General features: G+C 38.7%; 1 protein-coding gene across 1 annotated transcript in view; it reads right to left on the bottom strand.

Annotated features, from left to right (window-relative positions):
- Window positions 1–26,133, bottom strand: part of PCDH15 (protocadherin related 15) — a 698,694-nt gene that overhangs the window by 85,086 nt on the left and 587,475 nt on the right. Inside the window, exon 25 of the mRNA XM_034775466.1 lies at window positions 17,339–17,466. Coding sequence (XP_034631357.1) covers window positions 17,339–17,466 — 128 coding nt within the window. The remainder of the gene's footprint in view (window positions 1–17,338; window positions 17,467–26,133) is intronic.

The raw sequence follows: 26,133 nt of genomic DNA, 5'->3' as shown, positions 1-26,133 counted from the left end.
AGTTCTTTTTTTCTTAATCTTGTAACAGACCGGAGCAACTGGAGTTCAGTTTATAAACACTTAGGAATGGCATATTTGCTATAAATTTCCCTAAATGCGATATGCATAAACCATGGACTAAAAGTTAATGACTACAATAACAAAATTGTTCAGTACTGTTAATTGTACTGAAAATTGTACTTACTGACTTGATTGGTGTTACTTGTGCACAGGGCTAAAAAAGCTTGTCTGCCTAGTTTTAAATAAATGGCATACTTCAGCACATGCAATACACTCAGCACAAATAAGTCCAAGATACCTTTCTTACATTTTGATAGTATTGCATAATGACAGATATGTAACTGTGACATACAAACTCAGTGAAAGAGACCCAGCAAACAACTACTTAGGAGTCGAGGCTAGAGGGGAATACTAGCCAAGGGCAGGTTGAGATCTAAGAGGAGCCAGAGTGACAGTAGGACTGCTGCAGCATTTCACACCTCCACCTAAACATTAACTCTACCCTCTCTGACTTAAATATCCGTTGGTAATTAAAGCTAATGTTATTCTGACATAGTATGAATATATTTTCTTTTTAAAAAGTTGGAAATACCTAAATAGACACAGATTTTTAACATTTCAGAATTATTGCTCCCTTGATTGTTAAGGCTTGATGTAATTCACAAAGCTAAAATAAAGACATATTTTATCTCTATCAGGATGGTAAAAAAAATACTGAAAATCTATTTTAGAACCCAAAAGTTAGCTCAGTGGAAGCCATTTTAAAATCAACATTGCCCAACATTTCCCAGTCTTTGCCATTTTATCACAGGTATCTTCTATTGTATGCATGTAGCTAACTAAGGTACAGTATTAAAAACAAATAAATATCAATATGTAATATGTAAAAGATTGTGTGCAGGACTGTACATGCCAAAAAATTTCCTCAGAAAATATGATTTGTCAACAGGAACCAATTTCAATATAAAAAGCATCATCATTTCTAGACAATTCCAATCAATTTGTGAATATTTTCTTTCCCCACAACTATCCTCACTAGCAGACACAGCTGAAAGTGGTAGGATGAAGCAAGCCTCTCTGCAAAGTCCTGTGCTCTGAAGCTTTGCTCAGGAATTTATTGCTGAGTTTAGGAGCCTCATAGCAGGATAGATTCAAACACAGCACAAAGAAGTATATATGTGGTGAACAGCACAGGGAATATAGCCAAACTGTTTGCAAATCACAGAAACAGTTTTGATTTGGTTTGGATTAAAAGAAAAAGAGAAAGACAGAATCATAGAATTGTAGGACTGGAAGGGATCTCAAGAGGTGATCTAGTCCCTGCACTCATGGCAGGAATAAGTAATATCTAGACCATCCCAGACATGTGTTTGTCCAACCTACTCTTCAAAATCTCCAATGATGGAGATTCCACAACCTCCCGTGGCAATTTATTCCAGTATTTAACCACACTGACAGATAGCAAGTTTTTCCTAATGTCCAACCTAAATTTCCCTTGCTGCAATTTAAGCCCATTGCTTCTTGTCCTATCCTCAGAGGTTAGGGAAAACATTTTCCCCCCTTCTCCTTGTAACAACTTTTATGTATTTGAAAACTGTTATCTCCCCCCTCAGGCTTCTCTTCTCCAGACTAAACAAACCCATTTTTTCAATCTTCCCTCATTAGTCATGTTTTCTAGACCTTTAATCATTTTTGTTTTTCTCCTATTCCTCTACATCCTTCCTGAAATGTTGTGCCCAGAACTGGACACAATACTCCATTTGAGTCCTAAACAGTGCACAGTAGAGCAGCAGCATTACTTCTCGTGTCTTGCTTACAGCACTCTTGCTGATGCATCCCAGAATGATATTTGCTTTTTTATGCAATAGTATTATATTGTTCACTCGTATTTAGTTTGTGAACCACTATGACCCCCAGATCCCTTTCTGCAGTATGTGTGCTGTATTCTGAGGCAGTTATTTCCCATTTTGTATGTGTGCATTGCTGGCACATGATGGCATATATAACGTTAGTAGACGTGCAGGTGAATGAGCCCTTGATGGTGTGGCTGATATGGTTGGGTCCTCTGATGGTCATTCACCTGCACGTCTACTAATGTTATATATGCCAACCTGTGCCAGCAATGCCCCTTTGCCAAGTACATTGGCTAAACTGGACAGTCCCTACGTAAAAGAATAAATGGACACAAATCGGACATCAGGAATGGTAACAAACAAAAGCCAGTAGGAGAACACTTCAACCTCTCTGGACATTCTATAACAGATTTAAAAGTAACTATTCTTGAACAAAAAAACTTCAGAAACAGCCTTCAAAGTGAAACAGCAAGAACTAAAATTTAACACCATTAATTTGGGCTTGAATAGGGACTGGGAGTGGCTGGCTCATTACAAAAGCAGCTTTGCCTCTCCTGGAATTGACACCTCCTCATCTGTTATTGGGAGTGGACTACATCCACCCTGATCAAATTAGCCCTGTCAACACTGGTTCTCCACTTGTGAAGTACTCCCTTCTCTTCATGTCATTATATAATGCTTGCATCTGTAACTTTCACTCCATGCATCTGAAGAAGTGAGGTTTTTTTACCCACGAAAGCTTATGCCCAAATAAATCTGTTAGTCTTTAAGATGCTACTGGATTCCTTGCTATTTTTATTATCTTCTGGGTTTTTGCAAATTGATTGCTTAATTATTTGCTCCATTATCTTTCTGGTTACTGAAGTTAAGATGACTGGCCTGTAATTCCCACTTGTCCTCATTTCCTTTTTTATAGATTGGCACTAAATTTGCCCCTTTCCAGTCCTCTGGAATCTCTCCTGACTTCCATGACTTTTCAAAGGTAATCACTCATGGCTCAGATATCTCTTCAGTAAGCGCCTTGATTATTGTAAGATGTATTTCATCAGGTTCTGGTGACTTGAAGACATCTAACTTGTCTAAGTAATTTTTAACTTGTTCTTTCCCTATTTTAGCCTCTGATCCTACATCATTTTCACTGGCATTCACTATCTTAGATGTCCAATCCCTACTAACATTTTTGGTGGAAAAAAACAAACAAACTACTCATTTAGCATTTCTGCCATTTCCACATTTTCTATTATTGCCCCCACCTCCATTGAATAACCGGCTTACCCTGTCCTTGGGACTTTCTCTTGCATCTAATATATTTGTAACATGTTTTCTTGTTACTTTTTATGTTTCTAGTTAGTTTAATCTTGTTTTGTGCCTTAGCCTTTCTAATTTTGTCCCTACATACTTGCATTATTTGTTTATATTAATCCTTTGTAATTTGATGTAGTTGCCACTTTTTGTAGGACTCTTTTTTGAGTTTCAAACCATTGAAAATCTGGTTAAGCCAGGGTGGTCTCTTGCCATTCTTCCTACAAGACGGTTCTTTATTTTTTCCAAGGCAGTTCACCTATTCCTAATTGAGATATGGATAAATGATAGTGGAAAGAGACCACAATTTCATTTTTCACCTGTATCTTAGGTCTAAATCTCAACACAGATCTCCAAAGATAAAAGGCTAAAGAGCAGTAAATCACTGTGACGACACACCCAAAATTTGTAATATACTTAATAACAGTTTGTTAAATTAAGAATATTTCTTTCTTTCAGGATAACTAAGCTAGCAAAGACCAGCTATCTACAATGAAACTACCCTTTAACTTCAAGTTAGTGAATCATAGCATGACATAAAATACTGTCTATTCCCACTCATCAGCTTTAATCTGTTACGTTATAGTCAATCACAATTATCAAAATTAAGGATGAATAATAAAAAAATTGAAGGGCACACAAAGCCAAAGTGTGGCTTTATGTGAGTCTTCATTATTTTTCTGATACATGCAGAATTCAGCTTTGCTGCAACTGCACTGAAGTCAATGGAATTACATCTACTTACCTCAAGGCCGAATATGGCTCTGGGTTTTATACTGAGTTACCCTTATAATTTATGATATGTGAATTTAACACTGACTTTATCTCTAGCATGGGTAGCATTCTCATGTAAGTGGAAAAACAAAATAATAATAATGATAAAAAGGAGGCTCAAGGACCTGACAACAATTCCATATTATGGGTTCATAGAAGCCAGAGATGGTTGTTCATTCAGTCTATATTTTCTCTTTCCTAATTTCAACCCATTATTCTTTCACAGGACTTGAAAATTTACTGAACACCTGCTGTCTCTAGGAGGAAGCCTACTTGCTAAGCTGTAAGAGTGGTGCACTGAGCCATGCCCTCTCCCAAGTTATATCCAGTCTCTTAGGCCTACAGACCTCTGTCCACCACTGGCTGAACTCAAACCTTTCAATTAATGCCAATTAATTGTTGTTCTCCTCTGTGCTCCCCCCCCCAATAAAACAACTTGTGCCTGTTCTCTTCTCCCATTCCCAATGAATTAATGCTGGACAGGTGCTCTTAAGCCCCTCAAATAAATCAATTGATGCTGACCTCTCATCATATACTCTCTGTTGGAGTGGCTACAGGGCTACCCACCAAAAGAATCCTCTGGAGTTGCAGAAGGGTTGAGGTACCCTCTCTTCTTGGGCTATACACCAATGTACACCAAACCAGGGAACAAGGGACCTGAGGAGGAGGAGACCCCAGCTAATGTGAAATCCAGCAGCGGTAGGACCTCTCTCTGCAACCCTAACATAGGGCTCTTTACAGTGGGGTGGGAGGGGCAGGCAGTTGACATCATCCCACCAAGCATAGGGTTGTGGAAGATGGTGGATTTTACAACACCTGGGGGCACTTGCAAAGCCATCATTACAGATCTCTGATTGGGTGGCAGGGTGAGCCTTCACATAAAAAAATCTTATGCTGGGGTAGTAGAAGCCCTCTTCTCCACTCCAAAAAAAAAAAAAAGAAACTTCTGTTGTGTTGGTGGGGTAGTATATTGTCTATATTTGAGTCATTGCTCATTTCATTTCCTTGTCTTTATTTATTGACTACTTTTTCTCTAGTACTTGTTTTCTCCTGATACACTTGTAAAAGCCTCTTGTATTTCCTTTAAATTTTTGGCTAGCATGATCTCATTTTGCTTTTTGCTGCCCTTAATTTTCTCAGTCCTTAAAGTGCAATTCTACTTAAAAACTGACAAAGTAAAAATGGCACTTTCTTACTCAGCAGGTCTGGTCCATGTGTATTCATTGTTTCTTACTACAATGTGCTTACTCCAAGCATAAAAATCATTTTTACTAGATATTTTATTTTATTAGTCTTGTAAGACCTGGGTAGTGACACTTATGAGACTACACTTTTTGACTACTCATCTATAGAAAGCTTGTACGGGCCACTGAATATGCAGAATGTATTACCCTCTCAATTACTGTTTTATGTACCATGTGCTGGGTAATAACATGAGAGAACTCCCTGAACATTCTCTCTCTTTTTTTTAAATAAACTACTTACAGAGATGCTGCAACTGCAGCTTGCAATCAAACCATGAGCAGAGTGCCCTCTTCTAAGACTTCTTCCTAGTGCCTTCTTCTAACACTTCTCTCTTGCAACATATGCTACTTCCTCCAAATTCCATGAAGCCAGCTACAGTTACAATTGTACAATCCTATTGAAGACAACTACATCTGCAACCTTTCTGAATGCTAAGTGAGTAGAAAGAAAGATGGTTGAGTCACTGTGGATAGCTCTCTGAAAACGTCAGCTCAACATATAGCAGGGTTACAAAAGGCTAACCAAATGTTAGGAAATTTTAGGAAACGGATAGATAAGACAGAAAATATATCATATCACTATATAAATCCATAGTGCACCTACACTTTGAATACTGTGTCCAGTTCTGGTCACCCAGTCTCAAAAAGGATATAGTGGAACTGGAAGAGTTTCAGAGAAGGGCAACAAAGACTATCAAGGGAATGGAAAGGCTTCTGTATGAGGAGATAATAAGGGTACGTCTACACAGCAAAGAAGAAACCACAACTGGCCCATGCCAGCTAACTCAGCCTCGCGGGGCTTGGGCTGTGGGGCTGTTTCATTGCTGTATAGATTTCCAGGCTTGGGCTGGAGCCCAGACTCTAGCATTCTGTGGAATTCAGAGAGCGGAAACATTACCCTGCAAGGAAACTGAGAAAACTCTCCTGCAGCAGAAACAGCGGGGTGACAGAAAGTGCTAAGAAGATCTTCAGTGAGCCAGGGAAGCAGCTTAGATGGAGAGGAGCTTATACACCAGGAACCCAGGAAGAGGCTGAGGCCAGGGCCCAAGAGAAGGTAAGGTAGAAAGTGGACCAGGGAGATAATAAATGGTGTGCATAGTCAGGCCTTGACTGCCTATACAAGCTTCCCTGGGCTGGAACCCAGTGGAAAGGGAGGGCCTTATTCCCCTACTGGCCCACCAAGGAAGATGGAGTGGAATCTGTCCCACCCCCCTCCCAAAGGGCTAGAACAACTGAAATGCTCTGATACTGGTGAGTCCAGACTCAGACAGAGAGTCCAACCTGAAGTTGAAGGACTATTACTTGTTGGACTACTGGTTTATCCCAGGAGTAAGACTTTATGTGACTTGTCCAGAGGGCTGAGGCTACGTCTTCACTACGGGGTGGGGGAGGGGTCGATTTAAGATACGCAAATTCAGCGATGCGAATAGCATAGCTGAATTAGACGTATCTGAGCCGACTTCCCCCGCTGTGAGGACGATGGCAAATCGAACTCTGCGGCTCGCCCGTTGACGGCGCTTACTCCTACCTGTGCTGGTGGAGTACAAGCATTGATTCGGGGATCGATTGTCGCGTCCCGACGAGACGCGATAATTTGATCCCCGAGAGATCGATTTCTACTCGCCGATTCAGACGAGTAGTGAAGACGTAGCCTAAGTCACAAGAAGCAGATCAGCACAGGGCCTGAAATGGCTGTCAGCAGGGGACACACCTAAAACAAAGCATAATAGAGTTTGCCCAGAAACTAGCACCATGTGGGCAAAGGGTTCCACTGAGTATTTTTCTGACCAGGTGGGTGTGTTTGTCTCTGTGTGAAAAAGACAAGATAGGGTGCAGACACAGAAACAGAGAGCCAGAGGCAAAGAAGGAAACCCAAGCAGCGGTCTGTGAGCAGTGTATGATCCTGAGGAAAAAAAGCTAGAGAGAACACTTTTTGGTCTGGTGTTGGCTAAAGATGCTTGGGGCTGTTAGGTAAGTAACTATTCTTTTGTTTCTGGTTCCTTCTGCATTTGCAACAACACGATCTTGTACATTCGTTGTAAATAAGATTGCATCAAAGAAAAGAACAGATTTCATTTTCAGTTTCTTCTCTCAACTGGAGCAGGATGCCCAACTTTGACTAACCACTCGGGTCAATAAAGGGCAACAACATGTTAAAGAATATGTGCTGAACTTGCAACCCTTTGCAGGTTGGGAAAACTGCTTCCTCTTATGAAAGACAATTCATATTTTTACGTTATTAACATAGCACAGATTTTTAGACTGACACTGAAACAAAATTGTAACTTTCCTCAAGTTTGAAGAATAGCTTGCCTGGTTCAGCAGCAGCCATTTCAAAGTAACTGGATTTATCATTGCTCTTGACTAAAATATGTTCCTATGAAGCACCCAGGCTACCATTTCTGTAGAGATATTGTTGTAAATATGCTCAATAGGAGGTTCTCAATTTATTAAAAATAGAACTTCCCCACCTTGCATTTTTCATAGTAAAAACTGCAGTGTCAAAATGTTTTTAATACAACCTGTGTTTTAATTGGTTGTTCTTAGATTTTAGTCAGTATTTATCACTGTCAATAGCCAGCTGTTTTAGTGCCGGGAAACTGATGGGAATAACATTAAGAAGGAATGGCCATACTTGAGCAATGATTCAGAATCTCTCTCAGCATAAGAAAGTATCTTGAATAAAAGTCAAGTAACTCCTTTCTTTAAAGTGTTAGTGTTTTCCCTGCTACAATAAAATGACAAGTATTTTTTATATCTTTCAAACTTGCTATGATTGTGCTCTAAAATGAATTCTTTTTCTACAGCCATTAGTGCTAACATTAGCGATGCACACCTCAGGGATACACTAGAATATATCTAAAACCTTACTTTTATACTTAGGCTACATCTACACTATGGGGTGGGGGGGAAATCGATTTCAGATATGTAAATTCAGCTACGGGAATAGCGTAGCTGAATTCAACGTATCTGATCCGACTTACCCCGCTGTGAGGACGGCGGCAAATCGACTGCCGCAGGTCCCCCGTCGATGGTGCTTAATCCTACCTGGGCTGGTGGAGTACACGCGTCGATTCGGGGATCGATTATCACATCCCAATGAGATGTGTTAAATCGATCCCTGAGAGATCGATTTCTACCCGCCGATCCAGGCAGGTAGTGAAGACAAGCCCTCAGTCATGTCTTTGTCCAACAATATACAAAATTATGCAAAATGTGAAATTTAGAAGCCTCAATTACAATCTGTAATTTGAAGAGTTTTACATTTGAACTTTAAAACACTTTTTCAACCATATATGAATATTTGTGATATTAAAGATTATGCCACTTCTCAAACTGTCTATTTAAACTGTGTATTTTGTCCACATAAAAGCTTGCAGCATATTTTATCTGTAATTATTGTTTTTCTGGTACTATTTCCCAAATGTAAACATTTACTGTTATCCTGTAGCACAGAAGGAATAAATTGGCCTGGTTACAAATTGATGCAGCAGGTTGCTAAATTTCGAATTGGTTTATTTAATATACAATTTTCACTTTGAAACATTCTGTTCTTTCTTTTCTCAAATTTAAGGGGTCTGTCAGGGCACACATATAACTCCCATTAACATTAATAGGAAGTACATGCTGCACATTGACTGATAATTAGATGCCTAGCTGATACATTTATTAAAAATATCATATATTCATTTAGTTCTCAGCATTACATCTCAACAAAAAGTTTGTGTGTGCGTGTGACTGAATTCCATCTAGTGGTCTTGACACAGCTACATAATAAGTATTGGAATACATAACTTCATAATCCAGAATGAAGCAGTTCAGGTTAAAATGGCACTCAGAAGGGCGGGCAGGAATACAACTTAGCCAATTTTCCACTATACCTCTTCTATTATTGCTATTGGTTTTGCCGTGAAAATTTGAGGTTTTGAGACAAAAGAAAGGTTTGTTCCTATCAAAATTACCCAGATACTTTTTATCCTGTGTTATGTGGAGGTTTACGGAATATTACACTTTAATGAGTACTTTCAGGAGGAAGTTTATTGTAGATTATTTATTTCCTACTGAAAGTTTTGAAATCTTGGACTCAAACAAACAAACAATGCCCACCGCTAATCCTTCAATCCTTTCACAGTCTAGTTCAAGATGAACTGTTACTAATAGTTTTATTTTAAGAATGTATTTCAGCTGTAGATTTAACACTCACACTAAAGAAATTAGAAGAAGATCATACAGAAGGATAGTGAAGATTTAAAGCCCCTTCTTCTTGAGAAATATATATATGCAATTCAATAAATGCATTTGTGATACCATCATTTCAACAAGAGCTGATGTACTTGTTCTATGAAAATGTAATGCATAGGCATGGTCTTATAATAAATTGTAAATCTTCCTTCTGCCATATTTATGAAGTACAACTGAATTATATATACTTAAAAAAAACCACACACACACACAAAAAAACAACCACCTTGCATATTCTCCTTCTGTATTTGCTGAAAAAATTCACCATTGCAACATGGGAGAGAAATCTCTGTAACCTGGTAAACTTTAGTCCAACTTAATTCATACGCGAACATACATCAGTTTTCTTCATCAGTTCTGTGTAAAGTGAAACTGGCAAACGTTGACTTATTATTGGTTCTATATGTCAGAACAATGGTACTATTCTTTTCATTATGCCACTGGAAAAATAAACACTATTTTCCTGAAACTTAGCAGGGGAGAACTCACTCCTTTCATTGCTTTTAATACAAATGTCATTTTCTGCCTTTATTTTCTCTCTCCTTTATAGAACTTCTGCTTCCCCAAACATCCTATCCCTTTTACAGCAGCCAAAACTATTGTCAATTGACTTTACAGTGGCAGTATAATAAAGTACAATAATTGGCATTATAGTAATCAATGGTATTACCTCATTTAGAATACTATGCTCAGTTTTGATCTCCCCATCTTAAGGATACAGCAGAAATAAAGACTGATGACAAGTGCTATTGGAAAAAAAATAAGGGCAGTATACCTCAGAGAGGAGAATAAAAGGTGTCATGATAAAAATATACAAAACAACAAAAGGTATACAACACAATTAGAATGTGGAACTCATTGCCACAATAACTTGCCATGATTTTTAAAAGAATCAGATATGTATATGGATAACAAGACAGTTCGAAGTTATAATAAATATATGAAAAACAAAACCAATCACCATACACGCCAAGAACATAAGCCTTCAAATTTCAGGGCATACGCCAACTTCTAACTACTGGGGATAGGAAGAATTTATTCATGGTATAACCTGTCTCTAAAGTACCTGCTACCCTTGAAGCAATTGCTAGAAGTCACTCTTGGAGGCAAGATACTGGACTCGACACACTGCTGGTCTGATCTAGTCTGGCATTTCCTGTGTTTCCTAAAGCTAATGATCAGGACAAACAGGAAAATGAGACACAGACATAGGGATGCATTTTAAGTGGAAGGCTGCATCTTTATTAACATTTTACTTTTAGGGTAGGAGTGCTATGTCCTTCCCCACCCCCAAAAAGTAACAGTCATTTATGTGGGTCCAGTGCAGTGGTAAAGGATCTTCATGCGAGAGCTGGTTGGGAACTTTCTGTTTTGTTTTTGGTCAGAAAATGCAGATTTGTCAAAACCAAAATGGTTATAGAACTGTATTGGTTTCCATTAAATTTCTCAGTGAAGAGGGAGAGGTCACCCCAGAATAGCCAACAGCTCAGTGGCTATGGCACTCACCTCTGATGTGGGAGATGTAGGTTCAAGTCCCTGGTCAATTCAGATCCAGTCTTGAAACTGGGCTCTTCCACATGCCAGGCTATGGGCCCTAAGCACTGACCTATTAAGTAATTCTGGGGTGGGTCTTCTCAAGGAGGGGATATTCTGCCTGATTGGAGCAGGACTTGAGCCTGGGTCTTCCACATCCCATGTGAGTACTTTGACCACTAGGCCAGAGAGTCAGTATCTCTCTCTCAGTGAATATTTAACTACATATTCAAAGTGGAATAGCTGTAATAGAAGGAACTGAGAGAGAGATAGAGCTGGTTAGGGCATTCTGAATAAGGCAGAACAGGGTCTAGAATCTGGATCTCCCACATCCTAGGTGAGTGCACTAACCACTTAGCAATTGGGTATTTCTGCGGTAATCTGACTCTCTCATTGTTTGGAGGAAAAGGTCTTGGCTTTGTTCTGCATGAGAATGGGATCAAATGTTGAAACCTCAATTTTTCCCCAAAATGAAATTCTTGTTTTCCAGCCATCCTTACTTCAGGCCAAGTAACCAATATTCAGGACTGACCCTCTTCAGTCAAACCCCTACAATTCAGGCTGCCTCTGAATCCTCTTACCCTCCCCCCACGAGGGAGAAATGAGGATGCACATGATAGGTACCTGAGCATGAGAAGAGTTCAGTCTCTCCCTCCTTACTCCAAGCTAATAGGGTCTACCAGTTCTTTCTCTGGTCTCATATTTACCTCTGGGAGCTGGTCTCTTTGAGGTTCTCACCTGCGCTGGATGCCAGCAACAAATTGCAGCTAAATTACAAACTCACTTACAACTTTTAAATGGCACTTAAGCGTTATTTACTTAAAACTAGCATCCGGCATGCTGCAAGCAAGGAGCAAAAACACACCGGATCCCTTTGTCAATCCTGCTCTGAAGGAAAAATTCCTTCCTGACTCCACAATCTGACAATCGTCAGGCCCACAGCATCTTGGAAATGCCGTTGAAACTATAACTCCATTATAGGGCAGGGCCACAACTGCATCAGGATGGCTTTACATACAGGAAGGGCAATGCACATACACAGCCTACCCAGTGACAGTAGAGAGGGGGAGTAAATTCTCCGCTCCTCCTCTGCCTCTCTTCTCCTTCCTCCTCCCATCCTCGAGTGCATTCTGGAGAAGAGCTGGGGGAGAAGTTCCCTGAGCAGCTAAGTCTACCTCCATCTTCCCCTCCTCCTCTCAGAATCCAGGGGTTGCTTTTCCCTAGCCTGTCAGATCAAACATTTGCTCTCCCTCACCCCCATTTAGACTTCACTGAGACTTTTAATGAACATCTGAAATGTCTCCTTCTATCCCGGGAGTGTAAATGTGATATAAATGTTTTTTAAAGAAGTCTGACCAAGTGTATAGACATTGATGACACAATCATATATACAGATTCTAAATTCCACTAAACCCTTCATGAAATTTTCATTTTCTAGCAGGACTAGGTGAAGTTTTCAGAGGTGCAAAAATCTGCAATGAGTAACTGGAAAATGTGTACACCACCTTCTCACAAAAGTTGTGTGTGTCAGATTTCAGCTGGTAATACAGAATAAAATGAAATGGAAGTTTCTAGATCAAGCTATCAGACATGGCCACACAAAAGAGGGAAAAATGTTAAAAACTTTTCAAAAAGTGAAATAAATTACATCTCATTCTTCAAAGTCCATATCACAGAAAATGTTTTTCTGATTCACCTCAACCCTCCTCCCCCGCACCATTCTCCCATCCACACACCGAAAGTTATACTCTGGCTAGAGACCACAGCATTTAAAAGAGCAGGCAGAAAAGCGGAAGCTAGAAAAGAGGGTCAAATTGGGATAATAAAAAGTGTGTCATTTTATTAACTAAAAGAGTCACTGCAGTGCCTCCATAATTTCTGATTTTCTGCAGTTTAGCATAAAAAGATAACTGATCACCAGCCAACCGATCATTTTTTTCTTTGAGGACAAAAAGTAATATTTAAATTAAAAATAAACTCATTGGCCTCCCGAGGGCAATGTTATATATAAAAAAAGCCACCAAAAATCAACATTTTCCAACCATTTATATGCATGTAATAAATATTTACCATTGACTGGAGTTGGTCAGAAGTTTTCAGACAAAACTGAAATGTCTCTTAAAAAAAGAGTTCAGATTTGAACAACTTTTGACCAAGACAGAAACCTGCCTGGTTCTCTGCCAGCTCACCTAGCAGGGTGCTGAACAGATTGGTCTTCCAGGTCCACGGCTCTGGAGGAGCCCCACCTTGCGTATTATTCTAGGGCTGGGGACCCAGAGAGTTCCAGGCTCTGGCCAGCCCCACCATGCCAAGATTGTCAGGGTTTCCAGGCTACATGCAATGAATCTAGGAGCCTGTCAGTCCAGAAAGTCCTGAGGTACCTGGCTTTAACTAGGGTTTTCAAGTTCTGTGCTGCTGGGTCTGCACAAAGGAGGCTGGAAGCCCTGAAAACCTTGATTTAAGTGAGGGCTGGGCTCTCAGGATTTCCAGTCTCCCTGCCATGGAGCTGTGAGCCTGGAAACCATTGGGGCTCCCAGGGCTAAGTGCTCCAGAGTGGCAGATCCTCAGAGAGCCACCAGCAGCTGAGTAAAATTGACATTCTTGTCAGTTTTACCACTACTAATTACAAGAATATCAATTTTAGTCAGCTGCTGCCGGTCCTGGGGACTATGTAGAACTTTGGAAACACCATGTGTTAGTGTTTCTGAAATGAAAAGTGTCTTGGATTTCCGGTTCATAAGAAATTACAAAATATTTGGTTTCATTCCTTTTCAAAATGAAACCAAATATCAAAATACTGAAATTTCTCATGAACCAGAAATCCCAAGTTCTGGGCCAGCTCTACCATTGCTATCTTATACTCTAAGGTGGTGGGATGGAGTGGAAGGGAGAGGGCAACAGTGGCAATAGTGAACCCTGCTATTTGTGTAGCTGCTGTAAATACTGATTTGTAATGGCAGATCTGAACTGGACTGACAGATAAGATTATTCTCATTTCAGAATTAGGCACTCCTGGGCTGTGGGCTGTTTGTGCTCTGTAACTTTCATTTCAGTACTGAAGATCTTCATATCTTTTATTTATAAAAAATTCTCTGATATACAAAAAACATATTTTAAGATCCCTAAAAGCTGTTATCAGCAAGGGAAAGAATGGGAATATTTTGAGAAAAAGCATACTTGAATATTTGTTATCAGTTTCTTTTCACAGCCACTCTAATTTAAGAAATGTAATGATAATTAATAAATGAATAATGCAAGAAAATGTGTTAAAAATCTTAAAGTAGTTTCTCAGTGGAACTGAAATTCAAATAATCTCTACAACACAAGCTATATGGGTACTTTTCTAAGGTTCTTAAAACTGAAATTGGAAGAAACATTCATTAAATTCTACTCACAATGATTCTGCATGTAATATCTACTGAGATTAGACATGGTATTATCTAATTCATTTTATTAGTACTTAGTAATGCCTTATTTTTGTATTGTATTTAATGAAAAAAAGGAATTCCTTTTTGTCCATTTAGATACAAGTGAAGACAGAGTGAAATGAGTTAATTAGCAGTGGTTTTCAGAAAGTTGGCACTTACTGGTTAAATCCAACAATAAGTCACACTGATCCAATTTGTGGGTTTGCTTTACTACACCAAACATGCCTGTTTATTTTTCTGTTTCATTTTAAATAAAGAAACCTTAATGTAATGGGTTGTATTTTTTATTTTCAACTAACAACTTTCACTCTCTTATACCTTGTAATGTAGTGTGGAGTTTCCATTTCCCTATGGATCTGCTCTTATTGCATTCAAAAGGAGCTTTACCACTGACTTTGATGGGAGAAGGATACAGCTATTAAAGTGTACGTATTCCTTGCTTTGCTTGGATTTCCACTACTTTCCTTCAGATTATATCAACTGATTGCCATGGGTGAAGTGTTGTTGTAGCCTTGCTGGTCACAGAATATTAGAGAGACAAGGTGGTTGAGATCATATTTTTTTATGGGACCAGCTTCTGTTGGTGAAAGAGACAAGCTTTTGAGCTACAAAGAACTAAGGTAGCTCGAAAGCTTCCCTGTTTCACCAACAGAATTTGGTCCCATAAAAAATATTATCTCGCGTACCTTGCCATGGGTGAAGGCAAATACCTCCCTTGCAAGTTTGTCCCTATTTCATGTATTTCTGACCCACCTCACTGATGATTGTTGGTGTTTGTGCCTGGAATTCAACGATAGAAAACCAGGAGCCTCTTTGAAGAGATAGGAGAGACTCCACAGAAAATTTTGACTAACCTAATTCATAATACAAGTTTAGTTCTTCCTTAAGTTTCGTATGCTTCCACTCACAAATACTCTTAAATCTTTATGAGTTTGATAGCTAAGACTTCTTTATCTCCTCAAGTAACTTACTTATCTCTTGTGCAGAATGGTATCATAAGCTTTTCTGTAGTTCTAATATTTAACACAATTTTCCATGTCTATATTTTTTAGTATGCCAAACCTTTAATTTATAAGTCCAAAGTGAACATATCAGATGAATCAGATATACAGACATCCAATTATATCTAACTACATATTTTGCATATGCAAGCACTGGTTTAATAGCAATCACTGTTATACTCCTGTATCAGATATGGACTGGCTACAGGGCTTCCTACTGAGCAAGAGACACACCAAATGTGTTCAGTATAAGACCCTTTAATGTTCTCCCCACTGAGGTTAGCTTAAATAAGGAATGTTAAATGCTTCACCAACTAATGGCTGAATAGTATACTATAGTTTATCATTCCATTACAATCACTGTATCTGATCCTATTCTTAGACATATCCCACATGTTCTAAACCAGTCTCTGTACCACCAAACATTTTAAAATGCCTAATTATCTGCATCCTCAGCTGTGCCAGAACATCACATGGGGGAGGGGGGGGCGGAGAGATGACAAAAGCGGCTAGAAGACATTTTTGTGCTAGCTTAATTTGGGGACAACCAGGTGCAAGTTTGTCCTCAGGGCTAACTTATTGCAGCCTGCAATGGCCTCCTAAAAGCTGTTATAGTAACTGGGTATCACTGGAGGGAAGCACAATTTGTCCACACCCACTATGGCCCCAGCACATCCCCTATGATGGAGGGAAGGTAGGAAAGGGTGGCATAGAGCAGGTTATGTCAGCTTGATGCAGTGGAAGGATTCCCCTACACCATTTAGGAAAATTCCCAGCTATGCTCTTAGAACAGATTTAAGGTTGCTGTGTGCCACTGAAACAGCCTCCTGGGGGCTGAGGATCTGAATGAGATCAAAAGGGGAATAAATAAATAAAACAAGCAATAATATTATGCACCAGTAGGCAAGGTAAGACCAAGGGATCCTTCCTAATATTCAGTGCTTACCTGCCTTCCAGTATTTTTTTTAATATCTCTGAGCTAACACGATGAAGGACACTACCCTGAGGTAAATAATGGACAGCTTTAATAAGCTTCTGTCATTCTCTATTAGATTTCTGGTGTTCCAAACAAATCACTAGGTTAAGATAAGGGAAATATCCTGGAAGGTCAAGCTTCTGTGACCTTTTGTGAATAAACTAGAATCAGCAACTTTCAGGCTTTTCCACAACAGTTTAAAGTGATACAAAATGCAGAAGGAAAAGAGAGGGAGAAAAGCTAACTTCAACAGGCCTGGGTAAACAGAGTCTTGTAGAACACGAAAGATTATGGCCATACAGTATTTTATAGGAAGTAGACACTTCCAGTTTTAACATTCTTTGTTTAAAATTAATTTATTAAGTAAAATGTTATTTTTCTCCTAAATAGAATGTATTTAAAAAAATATTTACCCTATACAATTTGTTTTACCTACAGCCAAATTTATGACATACGGCAAACAGATGTAAAATTGCTTTCCTGAACTGAAACAGAGACTGACTGTTATTTCATTACCAAAGCATTAATGTGCTGCAGAAGAATACTTCGTAAGCCTTTTAGGCACAAACTGCTATTAAAGCATGTTGGAAATGGCCATATATTGACATATTCCAAAAATAATGCTACAAATCTTTAAATAAAAATATCAAAAGCTAAACAAAGAAACTAATCCTGTATCCTTACTTAGGCAAAACTCTATTGACCTCAAAGGGAGTTTTGCTTCAGGAAAATACTGGATTATGGGGCCAACATACTTGCAAAACTCCAAATTTGTATGCATGAACAGGGTTTTAGACAGATAATTAGCCATTCTGCACCTATTTTACTTTCTTATGTGCACAAGTCAAGTGTGAATTTTTGTTAATGTAGCAGGAGCTCAAATACTTTGCAGATGCATCTACTGTAACCTCCTGTGGAAATTTAATCCAGTGAGTAAATACTTTTCCTTAGCCTGTAAACTGTACTTAAATAGCTTGACTCCCACCTTAACTTTCATCACAGAAGAAAACATTTTAGCATCTTCAGACACTCCTCCAATGTAGAGTTTTTTGGTAAAGATGGGAGCATGGTCATTTTCATCCTGCACTTCAATAAACACCTTGGCTGTGTTACCTTTTAAAAAAAGAAGAAGAAATACATGTGGGTCTTTTGAGAATAAATTTTGAATGGCTCATGCTCTATCATTAAAGAATAGATCAACTGAAACAAATACATTGATAAAATTATCAAAACAAACAAAAATCCCTAGGTAAGATAATTGCACAGTTAGGTTTTACATTATTCTTGCATGTTAAAAGGTAAATTTTTAATGGTTAGATCCTCCTCTTACTCAAAACTAAATTAACACTGAAAATAGGGAGTAAGAGAAGCACAGTTTGGACATAAATCAGGGCCATTACATACATTTTAAAAAAGATACAGTTATGGTATTTTGCATTATTTTAAAAATCAGTATTTTATCACTACTTATGATTAGGGTGACCAGATGTCCCGATTTTATAGGGACAGTCCCGATATTTGGGGCTTTTTCTTATATAGGCTCTTATTACCCCCACCCCGTCCCGATTTTTCACACTTGCTGTCTGGTCACCCTACTTATGATATACTCTTGGAAGCTTGGAGCTAAAATTTGCTCCCTTATCAACTATTCACATTGTCCCTTTAATAGTACTAAAATATACATTACACAGTAGTTGTCTGTTAAAGGAATAATAAACACATTTGTTGAGGTTTAGCAAAAATATATTATGTACACTAGTTGTCAAGACTTCATTATAAATATCAACTGTTTTTTTAATTTGCACACAACTTTCTTTTACATTTTTTAATTATTAGTAACTAATTAAACACTTATTACTGAATTCTGATGTCGGGCCAGCAAACCAGCACAAGGAGTATGTGCAACAGTGCTGGCAGGAGCATTTTCTACATAAGGAATTCTGCCTGGTCATAGCAGCATTCTACATTGCAGGGCAACGCAATATACTGTGGGGTGCTCTTTATACTTCCTCTGATACACTTGCTTGCTGACATACAGCATATACAGCTGATGGACTTGCTCCTGCAAGTGCCTAAGAATTCTCAATGACTATTTAATTTATTGTGTCAGGTGAGTATACTTGTGTATCAAGGATGTAGCCCACCTGGTTGCTTACATGTGGAACCAGGGTCCCTATGCTCCCTTCTGGCACATCTGTGTGCAAGAATAGCCCTTAAATTATGTTTTATCAAACTAATCTTAGTTACCACAATAAACAATAATGACCACAAATAATCTCCTTTCTTCACAAGAAAAACAAAAAACCTTCTGGCAAAATGTGCCATCCCATCTGGAGCAAAGATGAACTTGTGCAGTGATCTACACGGCAAATGTAATGTAATTTTGTCTCTTTCCATACTCCATAATCCAGAAAGGAATCACTGTTGAAAATGCTGATAGCCAGTTTGTTGAGAAAGACTGCATTTTCCATTGACAAATCACTTCATTTCAAGTTGGTTCTCCTACTTGGTAGTAATCAGTGGTTATTTTGCGTGTTGTACAGCACGCTTATTTCATAGCAGTTGCTTTGTCAATCTGGTTAAAACACAATGGCATATAGAAAAGGGTGCAGTAGTGTGTCTTTAATAGAAAATAGACCACTTCCTGCTTTGGCAAAGGCACCAGAGATGATACATTTCACTGAAGGCCTAGACATTTGAAACATGGCGACTTCATAAAAACAACTGAAGTCAGAGAAAAATGTTCAAAGTATAGTAGATTTAAAATGTATGAGGAAATGGCATTCTGGCAACAGAATAATCAGTTATTCCCTTTCCACATTGATCTGTACAGATAAAAATGAACAAGCTGTAGGTGCTGTCATTCCATGGGAAAATTACTTCATAACAAGCTATCGCCCTTCTACGTATTAAAAGAAAAGGAGCTATATTTTGACAGGTAACTTTGTTATATGTAGGAACAGTGTCTAGAGAAGGTGGATGAAATAATATCTTTTACTGGACCAACTTCTGTTGGTGTGTGAGACAATAAAAGATATTACCTCACCCACCTTGTCTCTCTAATATCCTGGGACCAACATGGCTACAACAGCACTGCATACAACAATGGAAGGAATCTGATCTGAATCTATATTTTATTAGAATGTTTCCTGTTTTGACTGTTGCATTATTTATTACATCAAATTACAAATGGAGGGCCAATATCAGCCTTCTATAAAAGATAAAAATATACCTCCTTACACTGACAGCATACTTGGATTTTTAGTATTACCAACTGTAGTTTACTCAGAAACTGCAGCCCTGTCAAGAATAATGAGATTCTCAGGCCCTGTCTTCATTGCATTTCCCCCTCAGGGAAGAAAGATTTAAACAAGATTACAGGTAATGTGTGTAAGTGACCTTGACCTACTGAGTATAAACAGTTAAATCAATGGCTGGCATTGGTAGACTACTGCTGTAGGGAAAACTCTAATTGTGTCAAGCTCATTGCTAGTAATACAGCAGCACTGCAACCTATATGAGTTATTTGTAATGCAAATGAACAATCTTTTTCCTAATGCTTGCCATTCACATATAAATCAACCCATGATTTGGAAAACTTTGGTCTGTATTTTGCTAGAAAACTTTTTTTTCTTTAGTTCTCTGAGCAGCATGAATGTTGATGTACTCAACATCAGCAAAGTGCTCTGAAAACTTCAAATAAAGGTCACTATATATAAAAGCAAAGTGCTATTATTAGTGTGTCTACTAATTCCAGCTATTTAGAACCTCACCATTCTTCAATAATTAATTAGATACATATATACTGTTGCTGCAGCTTTATGCTTCACTCGTATTTAAATTTCACTAACACCTTCATTTTAGCTCATTACCTCATTTTTATGCACAACTTATATTTCATTGGCTCTGACAGAGTTAGAAAAACACAGCATTTGTGAATTGCTTATTTAACTCTTCCTTTTTATCAGCTTTCAATCTGCAGCTGAGTGCAACAAAAGGACCACCAACCAAACTACACACATTCCTTTGTCCTAAAATAGAGACAGCCTATAGCAGCACACATTAAAAGTCTTCATCAGTAGTATTCACTGCACACAGATCTATACTGTGGCTGTTCAGCAACAGCCTGCACTGGAGGTGAGAAATTCTGGACTCTTATTATGAGAATGCACGGTGTGCATTTTCCTCCTGCAGCACCTCAATTGTGTGGGGGCTGGTATAAAGGGAGATGGGGCCATGGCACCACCATAGCCCTGACCCCATGGTGAGTCTAATTACAGCATCAGATTCTTCCTGTACCTATGCTCAAAAAGCAGAGAATGGGATTGTGTCTGAGGTTTGCACAGGGACATAAGGCAGAGGAAGGCACTTTGTTGCCTCTCTGCTCTTGCACACCAATGAAAAACCAAGTACTGTCTGGTCCATAGAATAAGATGTACTAGAATATAGTACACAAACTAGAATATACTCTTGCAGTTAAAATGCTTATAAGGTACAATATTTACTGCCCTCTTTTGAAAGCAAATGTTTCATGCTCCACTATGTGTAATGCTTCAGTAAAACTTTATTCTTAATGACTCTAGGTTTGGAATCCATCTTTCCATATAAATTATTTTGCATGATATGCATTAGATATGAGTTTGATCATTAAAACTGAAGTGTTTATTCTGAATAACATAACATGTGACAGGTTTCAGAGTAGCAGCATGTAACATAACATGTGAATAGAGTCTAACTACTTATTTATTTATTTCATGGGAAGGGGAAATTGAGACAGAAGGTTTTAAAGGGAGACCTGGATAAACTGTGTCCAGTTAGACAAAAAGATCTGTGGAGGGCTATACTAGAATACAGTTAAGGAATAGTAAGGAATTTGAAGGACAACTATTGATCACTGTTAAAAGGCCATTTTCTCCTCAGTGGACCATCTCCTGAACTTTGAGAAACGCAGCTTCGCAGCCCGAGTTCTGTGTTTACCTTCAGAGAACTGTTTTGTAAAATGGAGGGAGATACTGCCCTGGATCAAAGGACTTAATAATCTGGTCAGTTAAGGGAGGGAAACATCGGTCTCTGGACAAAACAGCATGAAGTTGCCACACCGTACAAGTCAAAGTCAGAGAAGGAAATTGTTTTCAACTGATAATTGCCTTGAAGACAGGAAACTAAATAAGGGGAACCTACCTATCTGGGCTTTGGCTAAGTATTCAGAGGAGATATGTTATGCAACTGGTTTCTTTTAATCTGAGTTTCTCTCTATTTTTAATAATCTAATTTTAAAGAAAATAGTGGATTGTGGGGTTTTCACACAGATTGCCTCAAAAGACATCAAAGTCCTTTAGCCTTCCAGGTGACAATAGGAGCTTCTGGAATCGAACTCCACACTCAGTCTTAAATATAGGAACAAAGATGTCCTCTCTCAGTGAGGTGTACTGCAAAGAGCTGTTGCACAAAATGGGAGGAGACAAGGACTGAAGAAGAGATAATTTTCTGGGAGGGCAAACAATATAACTGAGACTGTTCATGCAAAATGAAAGCAGTGGCTCATAATTCATTTTCAATTCAAAAGTGCCAAATATATGCACAATTCATATAGCATTGGCTCAGATAAAGCAAGCTCAGTATCAAGTTTATGGGCCAGATCTTCAGCCCCATTCCATTCCTTGGAATTGCTCAGGCAGTGCAAAGGATCTAGAAAGCTGTTCTAAGGGACAACTGGAAATTCCCTTCATGTAGGTAAATCACTGGATGGCATAAAGTTGGCATAACCAGTTCTAATTAAGAAGTTTCCTCCTCCCCAATGTGTGTTGTAGAATGGCCAGTCAGAGGATGCTAAACTGCAGTGATTCTTCCTGGGTGGCAACTAAACGCTTGATTAGGGTGACCAGATGTCCCGATTTTATAGGGACAGTCCCGATATTTGGGGCTTTTTCTTATATAGGCGCCAATTACCCCCCACTCCCGTCCCGATTTTTCACACTTGCTATCTGGTCACCCTACGCTTGATGGAGGCTGGTTAAGCCCCCAAATAGCTTGAAGAGGTGATCTGGAGCCATACTTTCCCTCCTCCCTCACCTGCACTGATTTCTAAATTCTCAATTGTCCTGGAGCAGGCTCAGGCACCTGTGTACTGTTACTTTATTGTTTGAAAAAGCAAGTACTTCTTTTCAATATGGAAAGTCCTTTGACTATAGTATCTCCAAAACAAGGAAAAGGTAAACTCTGCTAGAGTACATTTATTCATAATGCGTGTTTTGTCAAAACCCCCATCACACTGGAAATATATAATGCAACAGAAAAGAATTACAGTTGTGCACACTTCTCCTTTCCCACTGTGAAATGTGACAGTTTAGAAGGGCATGATTTATGGAATAAAGAAGCTCTGCAGAAAGACATGTAGACGTTGGTAAAATATATGGTAAAAGTTAATTGTCATTAGGGCACAACTATACACACCTAAAAGGGAAACATCATGATATGTCAGATACGTATTTTTTCCCCTTAAATACGTTACAATGGAACAGAGTGATTAAACAGAATTTTTAAAATATGTTTAAAAGTCTGAATGGCTGTCTTTGAATAATAGTCTCTCAGAATACTCCAAAAAGCCCATATGAGATATGAAAAGATTATACTAACTCCATAAAATTTCCCTGACTTTTGAGGGGAATAGCCACCCATTTGTGCTCTCTTTTTGAACCTGTTTTCTGAAATTTTCATGATCTCTTTGACCCCCTAGTGACCAACATCCTTCCAGTAAACTCTGATTTACCCTGCTGATCCACATTAAAATGCTTATCTAAATGTTGCAAATATGTTTGGTCAATACTAACACTGCAGCATCTTGATTGACAAGGAATATGAATTTGAACTGAAGTGATGTTGAAGTGTTTACTGAGCACTGTGGTATTAGGAGGATGTTATTAAGTTACGACTTGTGCATTACAAGATCCTTTTTACATCATGCTTTTACTAGTGATTATATTATGTTTGTCTTTTACAATACACTATGTCCCTCACACAATAGTAATCCCAACACTGGAAATCTAGAATTTGGTTAAGAACATGTGTTCATCTCTGAAGCAAATAACAGCAGGCTCTTCTTTTTAATCAAACTGAATGAGAATTATAATTGGACAGGCATCAATAATAATTTGCTTTACCGTGATTTTAATAATCTTCTAAGAGGACTTTGTGCTTTGGCAAGTTAAATAAATATCTACAACTGAGCTCAATCTTTGTATAACAGATTTGGCAAACCCAAATAAAAATCAACAGAGCATATTCCAAGGGCATTTTGATGCAAATTGCTATGGGCTAGAATCACACAGGGACTCAGGTGCCTAACTGCCTCTTTAGGCACCTGTCACTGACCTAGTTAATTACCCACTACACTAGCTGGGAGGGATCCAGCTTCTGAATTCCACATGCACTTAACTTGCTGGGGGTGGCACAGTTTAGGCACTGTTCCTGGCTTTGGGCATTGTGGCACATGCTCAGATGCAGACTCATATTTGTCACTCCCTTGGCAATGGGGATCCCTCAATCCCTAGGCCTTGTAACTAGTGCCACCTTCTCCAAGCCTTCCCAGCAGCTCTTGTACATTCCCCAGAATCCCACCAGAAGCATGAGCCTTTTGGCTTACAGGGGCATGTGATAGTGAAAGCCAACTTTGCACAGAATTCTAAAACTCTTTATTCTTTACTTAATAGCATGAGAAACACAGAGTCTATACAAAATAAAGGAACCTATATGCACTTCATGGCCTCATGCTCCTCGCCAATCTGGAGAATTTTTTGGGCTTGGGCAGAGTCCCTGAATAACCCTAGAGATCTTTCCCCTGCAGCTCATGACTTCTCTTTCAAAACATGGAGCCTTTCCAGCTCAGCTAGTTGTCTCTGATCTCAGCAGACGCACAGTTAAGCAGGAGTCCCCTCTAAGAAAGTATGTCTGTCTCTTCCCCTCTCCCACCCAAAGCTTTCTTGTTCCTCTATCAACACATACTGCTGGTGTTTTTTCACTGTCCACTTTTACTTGAATAGGCATTGGGCTAGAAAAAGTCAGACTCACTTGATAGCCTGGTGGTTAGGGCATTCACCTGTGCTGGGAAGCAATGTTCTGAGAGAGAGAGAAGACCAGAGAAAACTGAAGCCTATTATTAACGTGAAAACACTGGTTAGCATACTATCAATCTGATTTCTGCAAAATACTCATCACTTTAGTAGCTGAGGACATTGGCATAGTATTGCTTTTGGAAGTGATAAGATCTTCTAAAATATGTTAGAAACATTCTGTACAAGACCAACCTACAGCTAAAAATAACTTAGGTAGTTGTCAACAGCTGACAAAACAGGAGCAATGAGACATATCAAACGTAACATTTAATGAGGATGAAACTTCCACTAGGCATTGTCTGCCAACTGTAACACTTCTGTCCATGAAAGTTTTATTTTTAAACCATCTGTTTCCATCCATGACCATTTTAAGATAGACACCAGAACAGCCTTAAGGCTACCTCCACTGAATCAGCCACAGAGGACTGTTAAACTTGGGCACCACATGTACAGTAGCGATAGCTCAAGATAAAGAACGACAACTATTGTCAGCAGCTGTACGGTAAGCAGGTCTTCAGCATGACTCGAAGGGTCATGTGAACTGAGTTGGAAAAAAAAATTCCTAGAGTCAAATGCTAGAAACTGTGAATACAGGAAGAAATTAGACCAATCCCTTAGTCTACCTCTGTACTCTATGGAATTCATAATGTCCTTGTAATCCATAGCATTAAATTATATCATAAGTTCTGGCTCTGTTACCTCTCCTTAGCAAAGTGACATAAATACCAGTGTTTCCTCAGTAGAGGACAGATTAGTCACATATTGGGGAAGAGAGACATACAAATACTTTGATTTTTAAAACTGGGACTGTTTAATTTGGAGATGTATCACCCGTCTCCTTCATCTCCTTAATTCTCTCAATTTTTCTTTGTCCTTCCATCCTTACACAGCAATCTCTCTTTTTTATTCCCTCTGTATTTTTCCATACATATCTCTTCTTTCCATGTTTCATCATCATCTTTTTCTGTCCCTGACTCATTTTAGTTGGTTGCTCTGACTGCTGCTCTCCCCAATATCAGGTCTCTTGATATTGAGATATTGCAAGCAACTTTTAAATGTTCAGAGGTAAAAGATTATAAGTTTGCCCCTTCTTCTAGGAGTGCTTTCAAATCAAGAAATAACTAAATGTACTATTGTATGCCTTTAACTCATTGGTTCTCAACATTTATTTTGGACAGGGGTTCTCCATCTTGTGATGGATTTATAGACTGTCATCCTTAAATTGCAGCACATTCACTCATACATAGTTTTTGCATAGCTGTCATTACCTCTGTCTTTCTCCCTAACAATAAGGGAGAATTCACAGGACTCCATAAGGAAGCTATTCATTATTCTTATTTATTTGTACTGCAGTGGTCCAAGTCATGGATCAGGGTTCCACTGTGCTAAACATTGTACAAACGTATAATAAAAAGACCCTGCCCCAAAGAGATTACAATGTAAGTAAATTAAAACTTCAAATCATCCATGATTCAACATCACAATCTGCTGACTCCTCAGCCTAGCGTCTCTAAGCTTTCAAATTCACTATAATCTTAAAAAAACCCTTCAAAAACAGACTCCAACGAAAGACTGCTGAGCTGGAATTGATATGCAAACTAGATACAATCAACTCAGGATTGAATAAGGACTGGGAATGGCTGAGCCATTACAAACATTGAATCTATCT

This window comes from Trachemys scripta, chromosome 7, assembly GCF_013100865.1.
Source record: "Trachemys scripta elegans isolate TJP31775 chromosome 7, CAS_Tse_1.0, whole genome shotgun sequence".
NCBI classification, from domain to species: Eukaryota; Metazoa; Chordata; order Testudines; family Emydidae; genus Trachemys; species Trachemys scripta.
The sequence above is the reverse complement of the archived record's forward strand: the minus strand, read 5'-3'. Positions and strand labels throughout refer to the sequence as shown.